At 44.7% G+C, this 27588-nt stretch overlaps 1 protein-coding gene and 1 long non-coding RNA gene across 2 annotated transcripts; both read right to left on the minus strand.

The window, feature by feature from the left end:
• Window positions 1-426: 426 nt before the first annotated feature.
• On the minus strand, window positions 427-1912 carry LOC119263738. Its single transcript, XR_005130489.1, has 3 exons — window positions 1146-1912; window positions 606-732; window positions 427-486 (listed from the first exon to the last, which is right to left on the minus strand). It is a non-coding gene; the product is annotated as an uncharacterized LOC119263738 (long non-coding RNA).
• Window positions 1913-4525: 2613 nt separating this feature from the next.
• slc19a3b (solute carrier family 19 member 3b) lies at window positions 4526-27483 on the minus strand. Its single transcript, XM_037540209.1, is given in 9 exon segments — window positions 4526-4693; window positions 13332-13378; window positions 13381-13466; window positions 14881-15014; window positions 18334-18671; window positions 18674-19073; window positions 19917-19999; window positions 26278-26373; window positions 27423-27483. Coding segments are annotated over 9 exon segments (1413 nt in total).
• Between the last annotated feature and the right edge of the window lie 105 nt (window positions 27484-27588).

Below are 27588 nucleotides of genomic sequence, written 5' to 3' on the forward strand. Positions count from 1 at the left end.
TTATGAATGTAATATTTGCAAATATGTTTTATATTTTCCTACACAGATTGGATGATGATTAAATTACAACAGGAAAAATCCCAGGGGACTCCTGCTGAACATGTGGTGGTGATTTCTGCAGGAATATGATCCTTCGGGATTTCCATTGATCACTTTGCTGGTTGTTTTTATTTATTTTTGTTTTAATTGGGGTGCACAGTGGGTGCCGCTGTCACCTCACAGCTAGGTTCAATTCCCCGACCAGGCAACCAGGGTCCTTTCTGTGTGGAGTGTGCATGTTCTCCCCGTGTCTGCATGGGTTTCCTCCGGGTTCTCTGGTTTCCCCCCACAGTCCAAAGACATGTAGTCAGGCCAATTGGACATGCTACATTGCCTCTAGTGTGTGTATCTGTCTGTCTGTCCTGCGATGGACTGGCAACCTGGCCAGGGTGTATCCTGCCTTCCACCCGATGACCCCTGGGATAGGCTCCAGCTCCCCCCGTGACCCTGAAAGAGAAGCGGCTTAGAAGAGCAAGCAACACAAAACGAAATGTTCCAATTTTTCCAAATTAAAATATCGCTGGATTTTTGAAGCACATCAGAGTTCCCCCAGCATTTTCACTCACAAAGCAATCCTGCTGGACTGCTGTCGGAAATTCTCGGATCTTCCTCCACAATTCCCTGCTGGTCACTTTGGAAAATAATCCACAATTGTTCTCCAGCAAGCAATTTTCTGAAGGATTTCTGGAATAGCTGGAGTCAGACAACACGAGAATATATGCTCAGAATATGTTTTGATGCAGTGGTTCTGATACAGATTAATGGGTCCAGGTTTTCACTGTCCTTATTAGAAAGTAAGGTAATATTTAAAATGATTTCACTTTTAATTTTGTTTAGTGTTATTAAATGGATCCTGCAGGTTTATCTTGGACTTTTACCGGCAGGAAGTTCTAATGAAAGCTCAAATTCTTACAGGACTTTTTTTTTGTAAGGGGGACAGAATGACGAGCCAATCCAAATCAACGGCGAATAAAGCGGCTCCGTGTACATATTACTCCCACACATGTTGTTTTATTGTCGTGAATGTTGTGCACTTTTGTCTCACCACATCCAAAAACGATGCCTATTTGCGATTACAGTAAAGGACCACAATTCCCAGAGCTCACCGCGGCATTTTACGTTGGCGCCGTCACCTCCGCTACGTCTCCACGCCCGTACTCGAGTGGGTTAGCTTGTCGGAATACAGGTGGGAAGTAAAAACAGAGCGTTGTTCTTTCGCTCATGGTTGAGACGGTACTGTTGCTGCTGCCGTAATCCTACCACTGCTCCCATAATCCCGTTGCTGCTCCCAAAATCCCGCTGCTACTACCACAATCCCGCTGCTACTCCCACAATCTCACTACTGCTCCCACAATCCTGCTGCTGCTCCTACAATCCCGCTGCTGCTTCCACATTCCCGCTGTTGCTCCCACATTCCCACTGCTGCTCCCACAAACGCGGTGCTGCTCCTACATTCCCGCTGCTGCTCCTACAATACCGCTGCTGCTCCCACAATCCCGCTACTGCTCCCCAAATCCCGCTGCTGCTCCCACAAACCCGTTGCTGCTCCCACAATCCCGCTACTTCTCCCATAATCCCGCTGCTGCTCCCACATTCCTGCTGCTGCTCCCACAATACCGCTGCTGCTCCCAGTATCCCGCTGCTGCTCGCACAAACCTGCTGCTGCTCCTACAATCCCGCTGCTGCTCCCACAATCTCACTACTGCTCCCCAAATCCCGCTGCTGCTCCCACAAACCCATTGCTACTCCCACAATCCCGCTGCTTCTCCCATAATCCCGCTGCTGCTCCCACATTCCCGCTGCTGCTCCCACAATCCCACTACTGCTCCCAGTATACCGCTGCTGCTCCCACAAACCTGCTGCTGCTTCTACAATCCCGCTACTGCTCCCACAATCTCACTACTGCTCCCACATTCCCGCTGCTGCTCCCACATTCCCGCTGCTGCTCCCACAATCCCGCTGCTGCTCCCACAACCATGGTTTAGCAGGAACTTAAAAATAGGAACTCTATATAGAACCATGAACACTCAAAAAACCATTTGCATGGCAAAACAGGTTCTGCTATTTTTAAAAGCGTGACATCCCTTTTTGAAGAACCCTTTTTGGTGCTATATAGAACCATGTACAACAAATTCTCCATGAGCTTGAAAAACAGCCAAAGCACCAAAAACGTTTTTTTTTAATGTTACTGTGTCATGATTGGCTCCTCCCACTCCATGTGCTTTTTGTTTTGGTCTTCAGGTTTGTTTGGGTTCAGCCCCCTTGTTTGTCGACTCCGCCCCTGATTGTTTTCACCTGTCCCTTGTTATCACTGTTTTATAAGCCCTGTGTTTGCCCCTTGTCTTGGCTGGTCTTTGTTGGTGTTATCTGCTGTGGTGTTTGTTTTGTTCTGTTGAATTCTGGTGTCTGTCATGTCTGCCCCACGATCTCTCCGTATTGGCTACTTGAACCTGGACTGTTTTGACTATGACCCTGGATTTGCCCATAATATATCTCGCTTAACTCAGCACGTGTGTCCGCCTCCTCGCTCCCTGTCACATACTGATACAGAGCGCTGCTGGTGACATCCGGTACAAATAAAAATAACATGTGGCTATGACTTAGTAAGCCATGGGAACAAAATCATGCATTATTAAGCTGCAGTTAAGACTTAATGATCTCATACCCACACCTTGGTAAGTTGTGGCCATGACTTAATTATCACATTCCCACACTTTACTAAGTTGTGGCCATGTGTTATTTTTATTTATAGAGAATATCACCTTTTTAAAAGGTCCTATATAGAACCATATACAACACATTCTCTATTAATATGAAGAACCATTTCATGATGTGAAGAACCTTTTAATCATGCAGAGAGTTCTTTAAGTGTTTACAGTTCTATTTAGTTCTATGTTTTTAAAAATGATTCTTAGATGCATCGCGATTACGGACGTGAACGATTCTGAATCGATTCACAAATGTCAAAAATTTTCTAAATATTAAATTTATAACGGAATGATGACGGAATGTGAAAGGTGGAACTTGGAAGTGCGGAAGTGCAGCGCCCGGACAGTCTATGGGACACATAACAAAAACACAGCTGGATGAGCGAGAAATCCGACTGGCTCTGTGTTAAAACCAGGTTAGATCAGGAGTCGCAGCCCAAATGCTCAGAAGAGCCATTCAACTAAAATCAGACCAGCTTTGGAGCCACAATGTTTATGTCCAGTATGTCTGTGTGTGCTGATGTCCTAGTATAGGATAAACAATATAAACGAGAGCACAGATTTACTTTGCTCTGCTTTAAGCTTCAGCTACAGCTGCTTTTCTTGCATCTCTGGCAGGAAACTTTCCTCAAAAGTGGAGCAGCTTATTGTAAAATGTCTCTCAGCATTTGGCTGTGTTATGAGGATGAAGTCGCTTCTTATTCTCCAGATTCTCGTTCGAATTTATTACCGTTCCACCTTAAATTCTGCCTGAATATAACTTCTGCATCATTTAAGGTGGAATGGGAAAATTTGAAAGAGAAGCGACTTCAGCTTCGTAACGTTTTAGTGTTTGACAGTCTCTTGTTGCAGGTTTAACATTCTAGGACACTGCACTGCTTATAAATGTGAATAAATCAATTCATCTCTGAATGTTTGTCTCTCTCTCTCTCTTTCTCTCTCTCTCTCTTCTTGTCGTTCTACTAGCCAGGAGGAACTGTGCTGCTGTGACCTGCAGTCTCATTGTGAAACAGGGCTGTTGCGCTGTGTTGCTCTCGTTACATCTTGCAGATGTTTTACTGATGCAGTGACCCCCACCCAACTCTCTATAACAAGACCAAATCCAGAGTTAAACTCACTAAACTCACTTAAGAAAACGGGCAGGATCGATGTAGCATGCTGCGTGGACTTCCATTACCACTGGATCTTATTTTGCCATAATTGAAAATTGGCACGTTTTATCACAGATGAGTGGCAGCAGTGTCTCTCGTGCTCCAAACAAGAGCAGTGAATGAGAGCCGCCCAGTTTACTCACCACATCACTTCTATTTGATTTATTAATTAAAGACATTGGAAGTAAATTCATTATAGATCATTACAGATACTTTGCTTTAAAAGTTACAAGTCAACACGATGAGAAAAAAGAAACTACATAAAAAAAGCTGCATTGATAATATAATCACATCACAGCCTCTGAATCATAATCGAATTTAATCGTGAGGTGCCCAGAGATTCCCACCCCTAACTGTGTGTGTCAGTTTCTTCATCAGTTCATTCTCAATTATGTACAGATTTATTCAGTTATCATTAAACCTCTCACAGCTTCGGTTCTCATCCAGAACCTCTTCATTCTTACAGCTTCGTTCTGTCTAACTGAAACCCGTATGAAATTATTTTCATCGTAGAATCATTTTATACACACATCCTCAAAGAGACCGGTTTGCAGGAATGAAATCAGTGGCCCAAGACTTTTGAGTGGTCGAGTTCTAGTGAAGAAATCACGTCTTGGTGGACAGTCCTTATGCCCCTGCTCTTTGAGGGGTGTCTGTGTGCTGGGTGGTCTCCCCTGTCTCCGTGTCTGTCTCTGATCTCTGCCTGTCTCTGCAGGAATGTGTGCAGGCTGTGTACAGACCTCGCAGCAGGAACAGGGCAGAGAGCGCGCCATAATAGCCGCTGTAAATAACGAACTGCAGAGGATTAAACAGAGAACAGTTCCCAGTGGTGGACAGTAACTAAATAACTGTAATTAGTTTCTGTACTTAAGTAGATTTTTCATGTATCTGTATTGAAGTTTTTCCATTCTGGGCAACTTTTTACTTTCACTCCACAACATTTCAAAGTCTAATATCTGTTTTTTTCCTCCACTACATTCTGAGAAATCTGTTGTTCCTTTTGGTTTCTGTGTGTATAAAAAAGTAACACGTCAAAATGAAAGAAGTGCAAAGCAAGAGCACCAATCAGGGCACAGCGGTCACTTTGTTTAGAGCTGGTTTTGACCTCTTGGTCATACCCACCCAGTGCAGCACACGGTTCAATGCAGCAGCGTAAAATTTTGGGAGTCTGTTCAACTTAAATGATGAACTAACCTAACTTTGTGTAAACAGAGCACAATATAGAAATATGTCCACATATGCATAAAATATGCATATTGTTTCTGAATTTATACAAACATTTCATTTTATAGTAAATTAGTTTGGGCTTGTTTATGTTTATGAACAGAGACCTACAGATCAATATAGTAAAGGAAACTCCTTTGTGATCCTGAGTTTAAAGCTAGTTTTTATTAAACTTAAACTTGGAACTAAGTTGTAAATAAATCTTAAACTGAAACTTTGCTTGTTTGTAAAGAGTGAATTCAGAGCCACTCGGTTCTCCCTGATGGAATCTGCCTTCAGTGTTTTGTCATCATTATCATTAACCACCGTGGTAGCAGTTGGGAGAGCAGAGAATCCCAGACGACCCTGTTCCCCACGACTTTTTCCAGCTCATTCCCGGGGTCCCCAAGCCGCTTCCAGGCCAACTTGAAGATATAATCCCTCCAGCAGAGAGGAAGACCCCGGGGCCTTGTCATTTTGATAAGAGAGGAAGACCCCAGGTCTCGTCGTTTCTCCCTTGATCATTTTAATAGACGTCAGTGTCACTAATTAATGATGTTCTATTAAAAGACTGGTTTACCAAGAGAGACACTGGAGGATTTTCACCTAAAATGAGTTCATGAAGCGAGTCTTGTTATAAAAATGATAACAGGACATCAGAGCCATAATTAATCTTTTAGTACTTTTACTTTTGATGCTTAAGGACATTTGAAGGTGAATACTTTAGTACTTTTACTCAAGTGGAGGTCTAAAGGGAGGAACTTCTACTTTTACTGGAGTAATATTTTACCTTAGGTGTCTCTACTTTAACTCAGGTACATGGATTGTGTACTTCGTCCACCACTGCCTCTTCCTTGGAAAAGTGCTCCAGATCTGTCCGATTGCAAGGGCATCTCTTCAGGTCTACCCACAGATTTCCGATGGGATTCAGGTCTGGGCTCTGGGCCATTCCAAAACTCTGATCTTCTTCTGGAGAAGCCATTCTGTTGTTGATTTGGAGGTATGTTTTGGGTCATCTTCAACCCTTTAGGAGAGGCCTGAAGGTTTTGTGCCAAAGTTGCTTGATTTTTGGAGCTGTTTATAATTCCCTTCACCTCAACTAAAGCCCCAGTTCCAGCTGCATAATGTACCCTCCACCATGCTTCACTGTGGGTATGGTGTTCTTTTGGTGATGCAGTGTTGGCTTTGCGCCAAACAAACCTGGAATTATGGCTGCAAAATTCAATCGTGGTCTCATCAGACCTTAACGCGGTTTCCCACATACTTTTGGCAGACTTGTTGTAGGTTTTGGCTAAATGTAGCATTGTTGTCACATGCACTGCACAGGCCTCTCGGCAGCCTCCGGACCAACTTCTTTTTTTTTTCTTCAATGTTTGAGGGGCGTCCAGTTCTTGGTGATGTTACTATTGTGCCAAACTTAACCCTCTACTGCACACATTATGGAAACAGTTTAAAAATAGACATAATTCACTTTTCTTGCATAAAATTGTCCAAATTATTAAAAATCAAAAGTGGTGAGACGTGGCTTGGGACTGGCTTAATCCGTTCCACTGTCGCAGTGTTGCTTCTAGGCAACAGAGACTTCTTCTTTCGGCTGCTCCCTAGGGGTTGCCACAGCGGATCATCTTCCTCCATCTTGCCCTATCCACTGCCTCCTCTACTTTTACACCAACCATCTCCATGTCCACCTTCACTACATCCATAAACCTTCTCTGAGGTCTACCTCTTCTCCTTCTACCCGGCAGCTCCATCTCCAACATTCTTTGACCAATATATCCCCTATTCCTCCTCAACACATGTCCAAACCATCTCAACCTCGCCTATCTGGCTTTATCTCCAAACTGCTCCACCTTCACTGTCCCTCTGATTTGCTCATTTCTAATCTTGTCCATCCTTGTCACTCCCAACGAAAATCTCAGCATCTTCATCTCTGCCACCTCCAGCTCAGCCTCCTGTCTTTTAGACAGAGCCACAGTCTCCAAACCATACATCATAGCAGGACGCACTACTGTCTTGTAAACCTTCCCTTTCACTCTTGCTGCTATCCTTCTGTCACACATCAGCCCTGACACCCATCTCCACCCACTCCATCCTGCCTGCACCCTCTTCTTCACCTCTTTTCTACACTGTCCATTGCTCTGGATGGTTGACCCAAGATATTTGAAGTCATCCACCTTTACGACCTCTACTCCTTGCATCTCCACCTTTCCACCTGCCTCCCTCTCATTCACACACATTTCATCTTTTCTCTACTGACCTTCATTCCTCTCCTCTCCAGTGCAAACCTCCACCTCTCCAGATTCTCTTCCACCTGCTCTCTACTCTCACCACAGATTACAATGTCATCTACAAACATCATGGTCCATGGAGCCTCCTGCCTGACCTCACCTAATCTGTCAACCTTTCCATCACCATTGCAAACAAGAAGGGGCTCAAAGCTGATCCCTGATGTAACCCTACCTTCACCTTGAAACCATTTGTCATTCCAACTGCACACCTCACCAGTGTCTCACTCTCCTCATACATGTCCTGCACCACCCTAACATACTTTTCAGCTACACCTGACTTCTTCGTACAGTACCACAGTTCCTCTCTTGGCACCCTATCATACGCCTTCTCTAGAATGGACAACACAATGTAGCTCCTTCTGACCTTCTCTGTACTTCTCTACCAACACTGTCAACGCAAAAATTGCATCTCTTTCTGGGCATGAAACCAAACTGCTGCTCACTGATCTGAACCTCTCGCCTTTGCCTTGCTTCAACAACTCTTTCCCATACCTTCATGGTGTGGCTCATCAACTTTATACCTCTGTAGTTACTGCAGCTCTGCACATCACCCTTCTTCTTAAAAATTGGGACCAATACACTGCTTCTCCACTCATCAGGCATCCTCTCACTCTCCAGGATTTTTTAAAACTACCTGGTTAAAAAGTCCACTGCCTTCTCTCCTAAACATCTCCATACCTCCACAGGTATGTCATCTGGATCCTTTTTAAAGCTGCCCTCACTTCCACTTTACTAATTCTCTGCACTTCCTGATCCACTATCTCTCCCCCCATTGTCCTCCTCTCTCTCTCGTTTTCCTCATTCATTAGTTCTTCAAAGTACTCCTTCCATCGACTCAACACTCTCTGTTCACTCACTAGTACATTTCCCTCTATTCTTTATCAGCCTAACCTGCTGTACATCCTTTCCAGCTCTATCTCTCTGTTTAGCCAAGCGATACAAGTCCTTTACTCCTTCTTTACTGTCCAGCCTCTCATACAGCTCATCATAGGCCTGAGCCCTTGCCTTTGCTACCATTCTTTTTGCTATGCGACTAGCCTCACAGGACTTCTGCCTACTTCCTTCATCTCTCTGGTTATCCCACTTAGCTGCTTTCTTCTTCTGAATACTCTCCTGGACTTCCTCATTCCACCACCAACTTTCCTTGTCTTCTTTCCTCTGACCAGACGAAACACCCAACACATTCTTGCCAGTTTCTCTCACCACCTTAGCTGTAGTTTCCCAGTCCTCAGGTAGCTCCTCCCTGCCCCCAAGGGCCTGTTGCAATTTTTCCCTGAACTGCCTGCAACCATCCTCCTCCTTCAGCTTCCACCATCTAATCTTTGGCTCTGTCTTCACTCTCTTCCTCTTCTTTGTTTCTAACCTCATTCTACAGACAACCACCCTATGCTGCCTTGCTACACTTTCCCCTGGCACCACTTTACAATCTCCAATCTCCTTTAGGTGGCATCTCCTGCTAAGGACATAATCCACCTGTGTGCACCTCCCTCCACTCTTGTATGTCACCCTGTGTTCTTCCCTCTTCTGAAAATACGTGTTCACCACAGCCATTTCCATTGTCTTTGCAAAATCTACAACCATCTTACCTTCCGCATTTCTGTCTTTCACACCATACATACCCAGCACCTCTTCATCCCCTCTGTTCCCTTCACCAACATGTCCATTGAAGTCTGCACCAATCACTAATCTCTCCTCTCTAGGGACACCATCTACCACTTCATCCATCTTACTCCAAAATTCCTTTCTCCTCTAACTGACAACCAACGTGTGGTACATATGAACTGACCACATTCAAAATTACACCATCAACCTCCAACTTCAGGCTCAGGATCCTGTCTGACACTCTTTACATCCAGAACACTTTTCACAAGCTGTTCCTTTAGGATTATCCCTACTCCATTTCTCTTCCTCTCTACACCATGATAGAACAGTTTGAATCCACCAATGTTCCTGGCCTTGCTTCCTTTCCATCTGGTCTCCTGGACACACACAATATCTACCTTCCTTCTCTCAATCATGTCTGCAAGCTCTCTGCCTTTACCAGTCATTGTCCCTATGTTCAGAGTCCCTACTCTAACCTCCACACTCCTGCCTTTCCTTCTCTCTCGCTGCCTTCTAACCCGCCTTCCTCCTCTCCTCTTTCATGGTCTTCGACCTACAGTAGTCCAATTTCTACCGGCACCCTGCTGGTCAACAGCCCCGGAGGCGGTCGTTGTTAACCCAGGCCTCGACCGAACCGGTATGGCAATCATATTTGTGATCCGCATGGCATTTTGGCATTTTAGTTTTACGCCAGATGCCCTTCCTGACGCAACCCTCACCATTTATCCGGGCTTGGGACCGGCGCCAGAAGTACACAAAGTACACCCCTAATGGCTTCTAGGCAACAAAGACATTTCCACAAAATACACTGCTCAAAAAAATAAAGGGAACACTCAAATAACACATCCTAGATCTGAATGAATGAAATATTCTCATTGAATACTTTGTTCTGTACAAAGTTGAATGTGCTGACAACAAAATCACACAAAAATCATCACTGATAATCAAATTTATTAACCAATGGAGGCCACATGAGGTCTAGCATTGTCCTGCATTAGGAGGAACCCAGGGCCAACCGCACCAGCATATGGTCTCACAAAGGGTCTGAGGATCTCATCTCGGTACCTAATGGCAGTCTGGCTACCTCTGGCGAGCACATGGACGGCTGTGTGGCCCTCCAAAGAAACGCCACCCCACACCATTACTGACGCACTGCCAAACCGGTCATGCTGAAGGATGTTGCAGGCAGCAGATTGCTCTCCACAGCATCTCCAGACTCTGGCACGTCTGTCATGTGCTCAGTGTGAACCTGTTTTCGTCTGTGAAGAGCACAGGGCGCCAGTGGCAAATTTGCCGATCCTGGTGTTCTCTGGCAAATGCCAAGCGTCCTGCACGTTGTTGGGCTGTGAGCACAACCCCCCTCTGTGGACGTCGGGCCCTCATACCATCCTCATGGAGTGGGTTTCTAACCGTTTGTGCAGACACATGCACATTTGTGGCCTGCTGGAGGTCATTTTGCAGGGCTCTGGCAGTGCTCCTCCTGTTACCCTGAGTTGTTGCCCTCCTACAGCCTCCTCCATGTCTCTTGGTGTACTAGCCTGTGTCCTGGTACCTCCAGGCTCTGGACACTATGCTGACAGACACAGCAAACCTTCTTGCCACAGCTCGCATTGATGTGCCATCCTGGATGAGCTGCACTACCTGAGCCACTTGTGTGGGTTGTAGAGTCCGTCTCATGCTACCACGAGTGTGAAAGCACCACCAACATTCAAAAGTGACCAAAACATCAGCCAGAAAGCATAGGTACTGAGAAGTGGTCTGTGGTCCCCACCTGCAGAACCACTCCTTTATTGAGTGTGTCTTGCTAATCGCCAATAATTTCCTCCTGTTGTCTATTCCATTTGCACAACATCTGTAAAATTGATTGTCAATCAGTGTTGCTTCCTAAGTGGACAGTTTGACTTCACAGAAGTTTGATTTACTTGGAGTTATATTGTGTTGTTTAAGTGTTCCCTTAATTTTTTTGAGCAGTGTATGTTTGTAGCATCAAGGACCTGGTTTTTATTGACTTACTCAAACTTTTCCCTTGTATTTTTAATGCTGTCTTTGTCTTTAACTATGTACAGGGTTATTGTGAAGTGAGGAAAGTGAGTTTGTTGTCCTGTGGCAACATCGTGTAACAGAGGGTTAGTCCACTTCTTGATGACTGTCTTCACGTGTTCCACGGTGTATCAATAGCTTGGGCATCGTATTTCTATCCTTCTCTGACTGATACCTTTCAAAGTCCTACCAGAACAGCTGGACTTTAAACAGGCTTAATCAGAAGCAGCTGTGCGCTATTTAACATGACCTTGACTGTGATTGGCTGATTCTGAACACGACCACATCCCTGATTATAAGAGTGTGTTCACACTTATGAAACGACATTATTTTAGTTGTGTTATTTTTGTGTGTATGTTTCCCCTCTAAAAGATTTCATTTTTTTTTAGTGGAATTGCACAGGTTCAGGTTCTGGGTCATGCTGAACGTGGGAATGAGTCTGAAATGATTAATCTATGTCAGATTCTTTAGATCCACTGTAATAAAAACAACTGTTTTAGTTTAACATGTAAAATAATATGTTTACAAGCTGGTTTATGGGACGAATAACACTCTCAAAAAGTTAGATGGTTCTTCAACTGTTCTTTAGTAAAGAAAATGGTTCTATGCAGAACCATGAACATGCAGAGAACCCTTTACGTTCTCATCTGGTTCTCTGCACTCTGAAATTATTCTTCAGATTAATGGTGAACTACTTTTTGTCTATTTTCATAAGTTGGTAAAATATATTTAATAAATACATTTGGAATACATACATATATATATATATATATATATATATATATATATGGAGGTGGTGGAGACGAAGATGCTGAGATTTTCGTTGGGAGTGACAAGGATGGACAAGATTAGAAATGAGCAAATCAGAGGGACAGTGGAGGTGGAGCAGTTTGGAGATAAAGCCAGAGAGGCGAGGTTGAGATGGTTTGGACATGTGTTGAGGAGGAATAGTGGATATATTGGGTAAAGAATGTTGGAGATGGAGCTGCCGGGTAGAAGGAGAAGAGGTAGACCTCAGAGAAGGTTTATGGATGTAGGGAGGGTGGACATGGAGATGGTTGGTGTAAAAGTAGAGGAGGCAGAAGATAGGGCAAGATGGAGGCAGATGATCCGCTGTGGCGACCCCTAAAGGGAGCAGCCGACAGACAGACAGACGGACAGACGGACGGACGCAATGGCGGCACGGTGGCACGGTGGTGCAGTGGGTAGCGCTGTCGCTTCAGAGCGAGAAGGATCTGGGTTTGAATCCCCAGCTGGGTGACCAAGGTTCTCTCTGTGTGGAGTTTGCATATTCTCCCCATATCTGTGTGGGTTTCCTCCCACAGTCCAAAGACATGTGGTCAGGCCAATTGGATATGCTAAATTGCCCCTGGGTGTGAGTGACTGTCTAGGGTGTATCCTGCCTTCTGCCCAATGACCACTGGGATAGGCTCCAGCACCCCCCGACCTGTCGGAGAAGCGGCTTAGAGGATGGATGGATATGGGTTTTTCTACCTTGAGTGTTTAAGCTGCAACAGCTTCTTACTTTAACAACAAACAATTCTGATGTCCGAATGTCGCAGTATAAATCACCACTAGATGTCACTGAAATTCCTCCAATCGTTCAGTGACTGAGCTCATAACAGTGATTCAATTCACGGTCCCACTTTATCTGTGTGTCTATCTCTCTGTCTGTCTGTCTGTCTGTCTGTCTGTCTATCTGTCCATTTGTCTTTCTCTCTCTCTATCTCTGTCTGTGTGTCTACCTCTCTTTCTGTCTGTCTCTCTCTATCTCTGTCTGTCTCTCTATCTCTCTGCCTGTGTGTCTCTCTTTTTATGTCTGTCTCTCCCTGTCTCTCTGTCTGTTTGTCTATCTCTCTCTATCTCTGTCTGTGTGTCTATCTTTCTTTCTGTCTGCCTCTCTCTCTATCTCTGTCTCTGTATATCTGTCTTTCTGTCTGCCTCTCTCTATCTCTGTCTGTGTGTCTATCTCTCTTTCTGTCTCTCTCTCTCTCTATCTCTGTCTGTGTGTCTATCTCTCTTTCTCTCTGTCTCTTTCTCTATCTCTGTCTGTGTGTCTATCTCTCTTTCTGTCTGTCTATCTCTCTGTCTGTCTGTCTATCTCTCTGTCTCTCTATCTGTGAGTCAATCTCTCTTTCTGTCTGTCCCTCTCTCTCTCTCTCTCTCTCTCTCTCTCTCTGTCTTTCTGTGTGTCTACCTCTCTCTCTGCCTGTCTCTCTGTCTGTCTGTCTGTCACTGTATGTGCAGCAGTTTGTAATGAGATTATTGCTTCACTCTAAAACTCTTTAATCCCTGTTCACCTGAGTGATGATGTCCAGCCCCAGAGTCGTGCCGTCCACTATTACAGGACGATGTGGATAGCGATGGCCATGAACGTGTTCATGCCAAACGTCAGGGCGTAGCACTCCATAGAGAGGTTAGTGGCTATCTGGAACCTTTCAACGTACACAAAAAACAATAGAACAAACCAGTTACTGCAAATAAACCATACAAAGGGTCGACCTCCAGCTTGGATGTCCACCCCAATCATGTCCACAAGCAAGAATACACACTTCAAAAGACGCGTTAGTAAAGGCAGTGATTCTAACCATTAGTTCTATACCGGCCCATTTCATGCCTGAATGGTTCTTTTCAGGGTGAAATTGTTCTTCAGACTGATGGAGAATGTGTTGTATATGGTTCTTTGTAGCATCAAAAAGGGTTCTGCTACTGTTACCATGTCAAAAAAGAGAAGCGAAGCCCTTTTTGGTGCTATATAGAATGTCATACAGACGTCCTCTGCTTTCGCTTTCACTGCAGAAATTACTTTCTCAGGGTCCTCTGCTAGTTTAGGGGCCCAAAGTAATGGCTTACATATAAGCAGGTCCTCCTTTTACTTTGGTTTGATTAAAAAAATATTATTTTGCATTTAAAGTGTTTGTTTTGGGAAGTCATGCAGAGGCATCAGCTTAACTCTTTACATCTGATGTTACAGACCTGTTCTCCCCTCTGTCATTAAGGGGAATGTGAGATTTCTCCCCAACAAGATGGATGAGCTGGCGGCGCTGACACGACACCAGAGAGAATATCGCGAATGTAGCGTTATGCTGTTCTCGGAGTCGTGGCTAATGGCACTAACCCCAGACACGGTCGTCACGCTGGACGGCTTCCAACTCATACGTGCAGACAGGACAACAGAGAGTGAAAAGAGGAAAGGAGGTGGGCTGGCAGTATTTGTGAATGATAGATAGTGTAACCCCAGGCACATCACTATCAAAGAGCAAACCTGCTGTAAGGACATCGAGCTGTTAGCTATTAGCATGAGACCCCTGTACTTGCCAAGGGAATTCTCGCATGTAATCGCAAAAAATACATATGCCCCCCCTCTGCCAACGCTGAGACTGCCTGTGAGATCATGCATTCAATTGTGAGCAGACTGCAGACACAGCACCCACAAGCTGCCCTTTTCATCTCCGGGGACTTCAACCAGGCTTCTCCGTCCTCCACTCTGCCCACCTTCACTCAGTATGTAACCTGCCACACCAGAGACAATAAAATACTGGACCTGTTTTATGCCAACACAAAGGAAGCATATAAGTCATCACCCCTCCCTCTCCTGGGAAGATCTGATTACAACCTGGTTCATCTCCTGCCTGTGTACAAACCTCTTGTACAGAGGTAACCAGCAGTCACCGCACAGTAAAGTCTGAGGAAACTGAAGAGGCTCTGAAGGACTGTTTTAGCACAACAGTGTGGGAAGTACTGTGTGATCATGAGGAAGAAGACAGACAGCCTCGCACACTGCATAACGTACTTTGAACTTCTGTGTGGAGAACACTGTACCCACCAAGACTGCGGTGTTTCTCTTACAGCAAGCCATGGATTAACCCTGACATAAAGGCTCTTCTGAAGGAGAAAAGGGGGGCCTTTAGATTAGGGGACACGGAGGAGCTGAAAGCTGTGCAGAAGGAGCTGAGGAGGAAGATCCGGGAGGGGAAAGCTAACTATAGGAGGAAGATGGAGGAACAGCTACAGCAGAATAATGTCAGCGGAGTCTGGAAAGGCCTTAAAGCAATCTCCTGCCACAAGAAGCCTGACTCTCAGGCGGTAGGGGACCAAAAGTGGGTGAACAATATCAATCTGTTTTTCAACAAGTTTGATCACTCACCCACCCCTCCCACTACACAGACATCTCTGCTGAAACCCTCCTGTCTGGCATTTCCAGCATGCTGTTCTACCCCCTCTCTCACACCCACCCCCGGCCCCACAACTTTCAGCTCATGCCCACCCCCCCCACTGGTTTTTCTGGCTGCCGTAACCCTCAGTTCACAAGTCCTGCACAGATCAGTTGTGTGGGATAGTGGAGCACATTTCAACACAAGCCTGAAGCTGGGGAGAGTACCACAACTGTCTGTCATCTTGTGTGGTGCTATTGCTAAAATGCAGCACCCAAAGGACCTCAGCAGCTACAGGCTGGTGGCACTGACACCACACCTGATGAAGATACTGGAGAGGCTGGTCCTTAGACAGCTCCGCCCTATGGTGAGCTCATCAATGGACCCACTTCAGTTTGCCTACCAGCCTGGCATCGGGGTGGATGATGCCATCATCTACCTGCTGCATGGAGCTCTTTCTAGCCTGGATAAGCCTGGGTGCACTGTGAGAATCATGTTCTTTGATTTCTCCAGTGCGTTCAACACCATACAGCCTGAGCTCCTGAACGACAAGCTGGAACTGGCAGGGGTGGACCATCACCTAACACATTGGATCCTGGACTACCTCACCAAACATCCACAGTATGTGAGGACAAGGGATTGTGTGTCCGACATTGTGGTCTGTAATACAGGGGCCCCGAGGGAATGGTGTTGGCACCATTCCTCTTCACCCTGTACACTGCAGACTTCATGTACAACTCATCAAACTGACACCTACAGAAGTTCTCTGATGAATTAGCGATTGTCGGACGCATCACAAATGAGGACGACGGAGAGTACAGAGAACTGATTCAGGACTTTGTGGACTGGTGTCTGCAGAATCACCTACAGATCAATGTGGGGAAATCCAAAGAACTTGTACTGGATTTCCGCAGGTGCACACATCCCCCTCCAGCAGTGAACATCCAGGGAACGGACATTGAAAGAGTGGACTCCAAGCAGCTGGGTGTGCACCTTAACTATAAAATGGACTGGTCAGACAACACTGCTGCACTTTACAGGAAAGGACAGAGCAGACTCTACCTACTCGAGAGACTGAGGTCGTTTGGAGTGCAGGGGCCACTCCTGAGGACCTTTTTTGACACAGTGGTGGCATCAGCCATCTTCTATGGAGTGGTCTGCTGGGGTGGCAGCATCTCCACTGCAGACAGAAAGAAACTGGACAAACTGATCAGGAGGCCCGGCTTGGTCCTGGGAACTTCTCTAGATCCAGTGCAGGCGGTGGGAGAAAGGAGGATGCTAAACAAGCTAGCATCCATGCTGGAGAACTACTCCCACCCCATGCAAGAGACTCTGGGAGCAATGGGCAGTTCCTTCAGTGACCAGCTCCTTCACCCCAAGTGTGTGAAGGAGCGCTATCTCAGGTCCTTCCTTCCTGCTACTGTGAGACTGATCAACCAGCACTGCTCCCAGTAGACCACACACACATACTATATACACTTATATTCAGAAGGCAAATATTTTTCATTGTGCAATATGTTCATAAGTGCAATACAGATCTTATGCAACTCTTATTTTTATTCTTATTCTTATTTTGTTGTAAATAGTCCAGAGATTTAACTTTAACTTTTATTATTTATAATGTTTATAATGTTTATACTGTTTCCCATTTCTAATACTGAGTGCCTTACTTCTACTACTCTGCTGCTGTAATACTGTGAATTTCCCCACTGTGGGTCTAATAAAGGATTATCTTATCTTATCTCTTATCTGGCTTAGAACCAAATTTCAAGAATTTAAAGTGATTTGGCATAAAGTCTAATTTTAACAGTTTCCCCTTTTACCCAAAATGTATGTCAGCCAAGATGAGAACTGGGCTTGGGCAAAAGCTAAAAGCAGTGGGTTCATCTCTAAACCCGGAGTAGTCCATGTTTATGAACAAGACATTTTTACGTCCATAAAGACAGACGGCTGTCTTCAGTGAGAGCGACACTCAGACACACAGACAAAATAACTCCTGACTCAGTGAATATTAGAGCACAGAGACTCACAACTCCAGTGTCTGTCTGTCTGTCTGCCTGCCTGTCTGTCTCTATCTATTTATCTGTCTGTCTGTCTGTCTGTCTGTCTGTCTGTCTGTCTATCTATCTATCTATCTATCTATCTATCTATCTATCTATCTATCTATCTATCTATCATCAAATTTCAAATCAGATTTATTTGTATAGCGCTTTTTACAACGGATGTGGTCACAAAGCAGCTTCACAGAATTCCAGAAAAGACAGAGTTTTAACAAGAATAAGTTGAGTACCAGGCAGATGTTATGTTGGCCAGAATGTGGGAATTTCACCTTGTGTATATATTCATGGGCCAATTCTGGCAGCAATGTCGTGGACCAACAATGTAGTTGGACCAGATCTAGGACAGATTTGGGCCGCATCCTTAGTTCTACTCACTTCACAGTGCTTGGGCCAGAACTCAACCAAGGACGTGGTCATATATCAAAGTTGTGGACCACAAGACAAATTTTGCTAAATGGGTGGTTTTATGATGTCAGGTCAGTGATTGTTTTAGTGTAGTCATATTAGAATTGTTAGGGTTAGTAGAGGTAGTGCCCTGCTCAATCCATACATGACAGCAAGAGCTAATTACACAGGCCTCCATGAACTGAATTCAGAGGGTTAGAGGTGGATACAGTTCTCTTGGTAGGTCCTCCAGGACCCTGTTCTGTTTAACACTCCCTCCTCATTTCCGTTCCTTTTGGTTTGAATGTTTTCTGTCTAGTTAGGCATCAGAAGGTCTGCTGGAGTCTTTTTCTCATGCTGTAATTAAAAGGAGCATTAACTAAACTCCTACTGCTGTAATTGTTTCGGTTTCTCCCGCCTGTGCTCACTGAGCAGCTCTGGACTCCAAGCTGTCTGCATAACAACTAAGAAGAGATCCATTTTTTTTTGGAACCATTTTATCAACCACAGGCAGTGATATTAGTGATTTTCGAAAACTCCATTTATTTTCCTCACAGAGAAATCCAGCTTGCACCTGGATTTGCTAATTAGGGCATGACGTGGGCTTCAGGGCTCCTGAATGTAGGTTGACTGACCATGTGTAACCCAGAATGAATACAAGTGCAAGTACTCAGATCATCTGCTGTCCTATATTTCTTACTCACAAGTGTGCAGACTGCCTCTACCCCTCCATTGTAAACAGTGGACGTGCTGGACGGCTCGATGCAGTCCCATATCAGCTGGACGTAGTTAAAGACCTGGTTATAGTGAGCTGGAGCGAAAGCCCACCAAACTGACCAGTACACCAGCCTCCTGGAGCTGTACGACACTTTGATATTTGCCTACATCTGTCTGCCCGCAAGTCTCAGGCTCTCCCTGCTGCACCATCCAGCCTTAGACTCTGCCTTCTGACCCCCAGTGACCCCAGGGTCAGTGACGCCTGGCCTTTCCTCCTGCAGCCCTGCGGCCCCTAATGCAATAGGGCCAAAGAACACCTCTTGTTGAAGGCTGTCCCCATTAGCCCCAATGTGATAGTTTTGACTGTAAAGTAGCTAATGCCTGCTAACAATATTAACAGCTGACCCAGCGTGGGCCCAAAGGTGAAACCGGTCAGCATGGCACTTCGGATGAACCCCGTGGCCCGCTGGTAGTGTTCAGGCGATATCATGCTTTAGATGTAGGAGAAATAGGCCACTTCAGTGGACGTGACAACACCGTAGTTGAACTGCAGAAAGGTCATAGCGGTCAGCTTGTGCACAAAGCACAGCAGCAGGTAGTTACTGACCAGGAAAAGTCCTTGCAGGACGACAAGGGGCTTGTAGCGCAGCAGGTCGGTCAGCAGGAAGACCACGGGCAGCACGGACAGGTACGAGTACGTCCATATGGGGAACAGGTAGTTGTTCACCTGAATGTGATAAAAAACAACAACAGTGGTTCCGCAGTTAAAGGTATGAATTAGAATTCTGGATTTCCAGGTGCAGCAAGATCAGTACAGGTCTGAGACTGGAGTGGGAAGAGGATTAAATTGGATGGGGTACCCCTTTAAAGGGGAACTGCACCAATTTTTCAAACATTCCACATAATTAACTGGTTAAGATGTAATCAGAGCGGTTCTGAGTGGTTTGGTGTGAAACACTCCGTTCTAGATAAACTTAGCGAGTCAGAACTGTTCACAGTGGTGGTGATAGAAACCAGACGTCCTCCTCTAAAAGCTCCTCACAGAAAGTTCCTACATGAAATGGTTCTGAATTCACTGCCTGATGACTGAGATGCTGTTATGATAGTTTTGAGAACTAAAACTCCACTCATGGTGGAGGGAGACATGCAGGGCGCTGTGTGGCAAAATAGTCCCCAAAGAAAACTGATTATTCCAGATTTTCCATTATTTTCCCATCAACATTCCATATAAACTCAGCAGATGTAGGTTCTCTGGTGGTTCTGGATGGTAAATAAAATGTCTATATCTGTGTTGTAGTCATGGCGACACCTGGTTCCCATCACCACCACTATAAAGACATATGAACCATTTCACACCAAACCGCTCTGAATGATTCTATTTAAATCTCAAACACTGAGTTATGTAAACATTTAGAAAAAACAGTGGAATTTCTCTGTAAGTAATGTGTGGTATCTGACACTGAATGACGTATTGTTATCTAAGTCAATGTTTCTCAGTCCTGCTCCTGGAAGCCCACTGCCCTGCGCCTGATCCAGCTAATCAGCTCATTAACTTTAATTAAGCCCTTACTGAATTGATGTGGGTGAAAACAAGAAGAACACCTAAATTTGCAGTGCAGTGGGCCTCCAGGGCCAGAGCTGAGAAACATGGACCTATGGGGAAGGAAAGCAGTAAGAGCATCTCCTGTTTAAAGTCCAATCCCATTTCTGCTTTTTACCCCTATCCCATGTTTTCGAGTATCGCCCCTTGTTACTGAGCTACAGGGCAGTGGTTGAGATCTTCCCTCTGAAATGAGCCCCTAAAATAAAAAGAGCATCACTTCATTAACAGCTACTAGCGCTGCTCTGTAGGCGACCCTGCCCGTCTGCAGTGACAGCAGAGGAGGGTAAAGTTCAGCTCCTCTCTGCTGGGCTTTAGTTACATTTAAAGACCATACGCCTTCAGTGATATGAAGCTGAAGTCAGATATTCTCCAGATTCTTGTTGGAATTTTCCCGTTCCACCTTAAATGGACCAGCAGGTACATTCTGGCAGTTCTGGCATTCGAGGGCTGAGGGCTCAGTGGTAGGGATGAGGGGTGAAATGGGTCTGGGCCTAAGTCTCTGTTCAAGCTTCGGCCAGAATACAACATGGCGGCATGCAAACACTCTACGGCCCAAAGAATACACTGTTCTAAATATATTTCCAAAGTAAACCAATGACATGAGAGATTCAAGAAAATAACACAATTACCTTTACAAATGGCTATGATCGTACAGCCGTGAAAGTGCTTGTGTTTTCATATGTTCAGTTTTTAGATTTAAATTTTACATTTCCACCAGGGTCAGTTTGAATTATACTTTATAGCTACATCATTCTTTTTTAATTAGTGGAACATCAACAAAAAGTCAAATATGAAATAGTGCCATCTGGTGGCGTACATAAAGCATGGCATCCAGCTAAGAATAAGCTAGTTAAACCAGCCAGCATTGCTATGCTCATTATAGTTTTTCTCAGTCGCTTTGGTACATTTCTCAAATCATCCTTGGCATTTGCAAAACTGTAAGTCCATCCATCCATCCATCATCGTTGCCTGCTAGTCCAAACAGAACAGTTGGGAGAGCAGAGAATCCCAGATGACCCTGTTCCCCGCAACTTCCTCCAGCTCATTCCTGGGGACCCCAAGCCGCTCCCAGGCCAACTTGGAGACATAATCCCTCCTGCGGGTCCTAGGGTGACCCCGGGGTCTTGTCCCGGTAGGCCGTGCCTGGAACACCCCCACCGGGAGGCGTCCAGGGGGCATCCGGATCAGATGCCCGAACCACCTCAGCTGGCTCCGCTCAATGCGGAGGAGTAGTGGCTCTACTCTGAGCTCCTTCTGGATGACCGAGCTCCTCACTCTATCGCAGAGCATGTAGCCCGCCACCCAACGAAGAAAGCTCATTTCCGACCGCTTGTATTCGCAATCTCGTTCTTTCAGTCATTACCCACAGCTCATGACCATAGGTAAAGGTTGGGATGTAGATCGACCGGTAAACAGAGAGCTTCGCCTTTTGGCTCAACTCCCTCTTCACCACTACAGTCTGGTACAGTGACCGCATTACTGCTGCCGCCTGTCCCAGCCTACGGCCGATCTCACGATCCCTCTTCCCATCACTCGTGAACAAGACCCCAAGATACTTAAACTCCTCCACCTGGGGCAGGACCTTTCCCCTTACCTGGAGTGGGCATGCCATCCTTTTCCGGGCCAAGACCATGGACTCAGACTTGGAGGTGCTGATCCGCATACCAACCGCTTCTGAGGTTCAACTATCGGTCGGAGTCTCCATCCAGCACCTTTGCATAGACTTTCCCAGGGAGGCTGAGCAGTGTGATACCCCGATAATTGGCACACACACTCCAGTCCCCCTTTTTAAAAATAGGGACCACCACCCCAGTCTGCCAGTCCAAGGGTACTGTTCCTGAGGTCCATGCAATATTGCAAAGGCGTGTTAGCCATGACAGCCCCACAATATCCAGAGCTTTAAGCATTTCTGGACGAATCTCATCCACCCCCGGTGCCTTACCACTGAGGAGCTTACCAACTAACTCTGGGACCTCCACCAGGGAAATGAAGCTTGACACCACAGAAGCCTCTGGCCCTGACTCCCGTGAGGGAGGCACGTCTCCCAGATTAAGAAGTTCCTCAAAGTGCTCCTTCCACCGACCGACAATATCCTCATTCGAAGTCAGAGTTTCTCCACCCTTGCCGAATACAGCTTGGGCGCAGCCACCCTGACCCCTCCTGAGTCGCCGGACAGTTGTCCAGAACCTCTTTGAGGCCGAACGAAAGTGTTTTTCCAAGGCCTCACCAAACTCCTCCCTTGCCCTGGATTTTGCTTCTGCCACCGTTGCAGCTGCCACCTTTACTGTAAACTGTAAGTGCATTTCTCAAAACAATTCGTACAAATAGCAAAACATCATGCAAAAGCCAGTCTTTTGTTCAAAACCCTTAGTTCATCTCTCAAAAGTAAATATCTGTGTCAATGAACATGTCAGTGCCATCAGAATGACAAGTCCTTGTGTCATTGTGTACGGATAAGAAAAAAATAGCTCAGTCATGTTGTCAATATAACAGTGTACTCGAGGGATGTTCTGATATAAACTATGGCTAAAATTTTGATGACAATTATTGTAAATTGTAGGTCACACCTTAGTGTATGTGGGACAATGATGCAAGAGACTGGACAAGATTCACATTTACTCTTTTATTGCTTGTACTGTAATTTGTTGACATATGTCATAGTGATACAGAAAGGAAAAGACTGCACTGCGGAGCACACAGAAAAAAAAATAAAAAAACAAAAGTACAAATGCGAACATAGGACAATCTCCTTAGGGAAAACTCTACATGCAGTGCAATAGGAATTACTATGCAGTCTTCCTACACCTCCTGACATTCCTGTCTGTTGGGCCACAAATTCTCATCCACATCACAACGAATATCTTCTCTTGTGATGCAGCGTGGAAAGAATATTTTAGAATGTCTTATCCAGCCTCTGCAGGCATCTGCTGTGATGTCATCACACGCATCATCCATGGCCAGAAGGGTCATCTGAGTATGTGGCTGGCGATATACTTTCCATATATTTTATGGCGATATACTTTCCATCTCCATGCTGAGAAAAATTCCTCAGTGGGGTTAAGGAATGGGGAGTAGGGTGGTAGGAACTCCATCAGCATCCTACTGTGGGTTGCAAACAATTGCCTGATGATGTTGGAGCGATGGAAACTGACATTGTCCCAAACTATTATGTACTTTGGCAAGTCACCTCCAATCTTATCCCTCTCTTGTTTAGGGATGAGATCCCTGTAGAGAGTGTCTAAAATGGTGACAACATGCTCTGTATTGTATGGCCCAATAATGGGAATATGCGTTAGCACACCATTCTCAGAGACAGCAGCACCCATTGGCCTGGAACATCAACTGTAGCTCTGTGGCCGATGATATTTCAACCACGCCTTCTGCGTTTTTGTTAGGTTGAAGCCAGCCTCATCCATGTAGATGAAGCTGTGAGGTGGTTTACTTGCTTCCAGTTCCATTATACACTATATCCAGAAGACACAAAATGAGTTTTATGAATAACATGTATTTTTATTTTGGACAAGATACAGTTACATCAAATGTATACAGCACATATTGCATCTTCTTTTCTACAGCCATAGCAAATGCGTAAAGGTCGCATTCACTGTACTGTATATCATTACACAATGTTGTACTGTTTACTGTGAGGTACAGTTAGTGCATGATCATACATGTTTTACCTGTACATACTGGTAGCACAGCTCCTTCACTCTTTCACCATTCCTTTCAAATGGAACAGTGTACAGCATCTTCATATTCATTTGGTGTCTTTTCAGCACCCTGTCAGTGGTTGAAATGCTGACTGTTTGGATGTTTTCAAAGATGTTGGTGTCCTCTATAATGGCACTATTTATCTCCCTTACAATATGGCATTGTTTTCAACAACCATGGTGCAAATAGCGTCCTCCTCTTCAGGTGTGAAAAGGGGCCCTCTGCCACCCCTGTGAAGTTGTCTTGCAGTTCTATGTGGAAAGATTAGATTACATACCTGTTATGTCGACGAAAAGTGTGAATAATTGAGGACACAGTTGTTCTCCCTACATTTGGCTGCACCCTTCAACCAGCCTCAGCCATTGTAAGCCCATGACTGAGAATGTGGTCTACAAGTGTGGCTCTTATTTCATCAGGAACATGCATATGTTCTTGGCCTCTTCTGTCTCTTCCTCCGTTTTGCCTCCCAACTGCTCCGCCATGCAGCCTCACTCCTTTTCCTCTTCCTCTTCTCTCTGGCTGTTGACCCTGTCAAATTCCTTGTCCTTCCATTGTCAGACATTGTAACATTGTGTTGTGCTCCAGCTATATACTTGCCAGTTGATGGTTCGTGAGATGCACCTTCGTTAGAGAAAGTCAAGATTCACCTGGGAGCAATTTACAACTTAAGGACAGGTTTAGGAAAAAGGTCTAAGGGAAATGTATAGAAATATGCTTTTCATATTATGACAACTTGTTCAACCATTTTGCATGTAAAGACTTATGCTATGAACTAATGCCTAAATGTTGTGGGGGGTGAGACTATTCAACAGACCCATATAATACATTTTGATCAACATGATATAAGCAATTGATAATGTAGGAAACAGCAGAGAAATGGACATAATCATTTGCATAGATGTACCAAAGCATTTGCAACTTGTTCAAAGAAATGAGAAACTGCTTTTTTGATGTGCACAAGTGACATAATGATGTGAAGATTGAACAGGTAGTTTTGAGAATTTCAATTCTGATCTGAGGAACGTACCAAAGCAACTGAGAAAAACTTTAATACTAATTAAAATTTAATACTAATTAAAACATGCATAGAACACATCTATAATGTCATAACATAACATTAATACAGCCATTTTTGTGGCTCACTTAATATTCTGCTATAGCTGCTGTGCTGGTACAGTTGTAAAAGGTGTTTTCACCACAGTCACAGTCGTTGAGTGATTTTTAATTCATAATTCAAGATTTCCCCATGAAGAAATGAACGGAGATTCAAAATGTAAAACCAGTGCAGTTGCAATGCAGTTCTGCACTTTCCCTCCTCAAAAACAGACTAAAGTCCAGACAAAACTCAGGCCTAACAGATAAAAGTGAGTCAAACGGTATAGAAAAAATACAATCGAGTCTAGTAGAACTACTGAACACCTCCATACAGTTCCAGTCAAATTATACAGTTAGCACAACTCTGAATGATTGGGTTGAAGTGGGCCTGGAACATTCCATGGGTTTTTGGGTGTCTGCTCAGGGCCCCAAGCCACTAGGGGCACCCACAAGCACTGTTAAGAAAATCTAAATAGCTGCTTTCATGGTGGCACAATGACAAAATGAATTAATTTCAACCTGTTACATCCAATCAAAATGCTCTGCTTTGTCTTCTTCTCTATCCACTGTTTAGCCACCATTTCACTGCCATTTTCTCAATCAAGCTTCCAGTGTTCTGAGCAGTGAGCTTGCATTCCTGTGAACTTGCTCTGAAGCCACCGATATACATATATTTGCTATAAAGGGTCCATAACGTTTTTTTTTTGCTCTCAGCTGTTCAGTGCAATGCGTTTGGAAACTACTGTCTGGCAACCTGCTGTTGCCTTTATGTAACCAAGGAATGCCCACACAGTCCCTTCTGATCGAAATGGACTAGAAGATAAAACTGTATTTGCCAAATATTGCCACACAATATCTATATTTATTGGATAGTACAGTTTAAATCTCATTTAAAAACAAATAAATGACAAATAAATGAACTCTGCATTGGCACGCATTAAAAACATTCCATTTGAAGATGCTTGTTTCTAGAAGTGTGCATGTGAGCAGGCTAGTTAGTATACTGCCATTGTGGGTCTGCACAACAGTGGTGGACAGTAACTAAGTAATTGAGTGACTAAGTAAATGTAATTAGTTTCTGTACTTAAGTAGTTTTTTCATGTATCTGTACTGAAGTTTTTCCATTCTGGGCGACTTTATACTTTCACTCGTTTCACTACATTTCAAAGTCTAATATCTGACTTTTTCCTCCACTACATTTTGAGAAATCTGTCATTCCTTTTGGTTTCTGTGTGTATAAAAACATGTCAAAATTAAAAAAGTGCTAAGCAAGAGCACCAATCAGGGCACAGCAGTTGTTTCGAGCTTATATTTTACCTGTTGGCCATACCAACCCAGTGCAGCACATGGTTTAAAGTCAGCGCAGCAGTGTAAAATTTTGGGAGAGTCTGTTCAACATAAATGATGAACTAACCTAACTTTGTGTGATAAGGTAAGTCACTCTTACCTATCACCAGCCTTCTAAAGGCTTAATGCAAGGACAATTTTAACAGAGACATTCAGAGATAGACTGGGCACTTACCTGTATCCGTTGGGAGTGGCAGCGCGCGGGTCACCCAGCTTTTATATCCTTCAGTGGACTGGGGGAAATCGCAGGTGCAGGGGGATCCAGTTTTATCTGTGGAGAAAGAAAACAACATGTCTCTTCAGTATATAAATAACAAATAATATTTACTTCATGTTACGCTGCAGAATATGTTTTAAACAAAACGGTTATGTATGTAATGTTGTGTGTATGTTTGTTTCAAATTCACCCTAGATTATGGGCATGCCCAGGTGGAGCAGTCCACGTTAGTGAGTGGGTATAAAAGGGGTGTTTTTTTTTTCCCAATGGAGGCTGAACAGAAGTAGACATCAATGTTGCGTTGACTGAACGGCAACACACTAGATGACTTGGGGACTGAGGTTGAGAGAACCTCCAAGCCTAAAGGGTGGTAGCTACTTTATCACTTTAAAATTCAGCCTAAGTGAGATTATCTGTCTATATATGTTTTTGCTTTCAAGTTACACCGTACATACTAATAAAATAAAAAAAAAAGGTTTGAGCTCTTACCTGTTGGTGGATGTGCTTTTTCAGGTAAAAAGCTGCTATTTTACGAGGTACCTCCAGACTGCCCGCTCCATGGTACCACACTTTGTGTAAATAGGGCACAATATAGAAATATGTCCACATATGCAGTCGTGACTGACACATCTTTTTTCTGAATTTATACAAACACCATTTCATTTTATAATAAATTAGTTTGGGCTGGTTCATGTTTATGAACAGAGACCTCCAGATCAATATAGTAAAGGAGTGATTTCAGAGCCACTTGGTTCTACCTGATGGAAACTGTTTACCTTCAGTGTTCTGTCATCATCATCATCATCATCATCATTAAACACCATGGTAGCAGTTGGGAGAGCAGAGAATCCCAGACGACTCTGTTCCCCACGACTTCCTCCAGCTCATTTTCAGTGACCCCAAGCTGCTCCCAGGCCAACTTGAAGATATAATCCCTCCAGTAGAGAGGAAGGGGTTTTGTCCCGGTAGATCGTGCCTGGTACACCCCCACCGGGAAGCGTCCAGGGGCCATCTGAATCAGATGCCTGACCCACCTCAGCTGGCTCCTCTCAATGAGGAGGAGTAGCGGCTCTACTCTGAGCTCCTTCCTCCCTCCTCCTCACCCTGTCCGTAAAGTGTAGCTGCCACCCTGCCAAGAGGCTCATTTCTGCTGGTTCTCTCCATGATCTCGTTCTTTCGGTCATTACCCACAGCTCTTGACCATAGGTGAGGTTTGGGAAGTAGACCGACCAGTAAACAGAGAGCTTTGCCTTATGGCTTAGCTCCCTC

The sequence above is a fragment of the Pygocentrus nattereri genome, chromosome 7 (assembly GCF_015220715.1).
Source record: "Pygocentrus nattereri isolate fPygNat1 chromosome 7, fPygNat1.pri, whole genome shotgun sequence".
NCBI classification, from domain to species: Eukaryota; Metazoa; Chordata; class Actinopteri; order Characiformes; family Serrasalmidae; genus Pygocentrus; species Pygocentrus nattereri.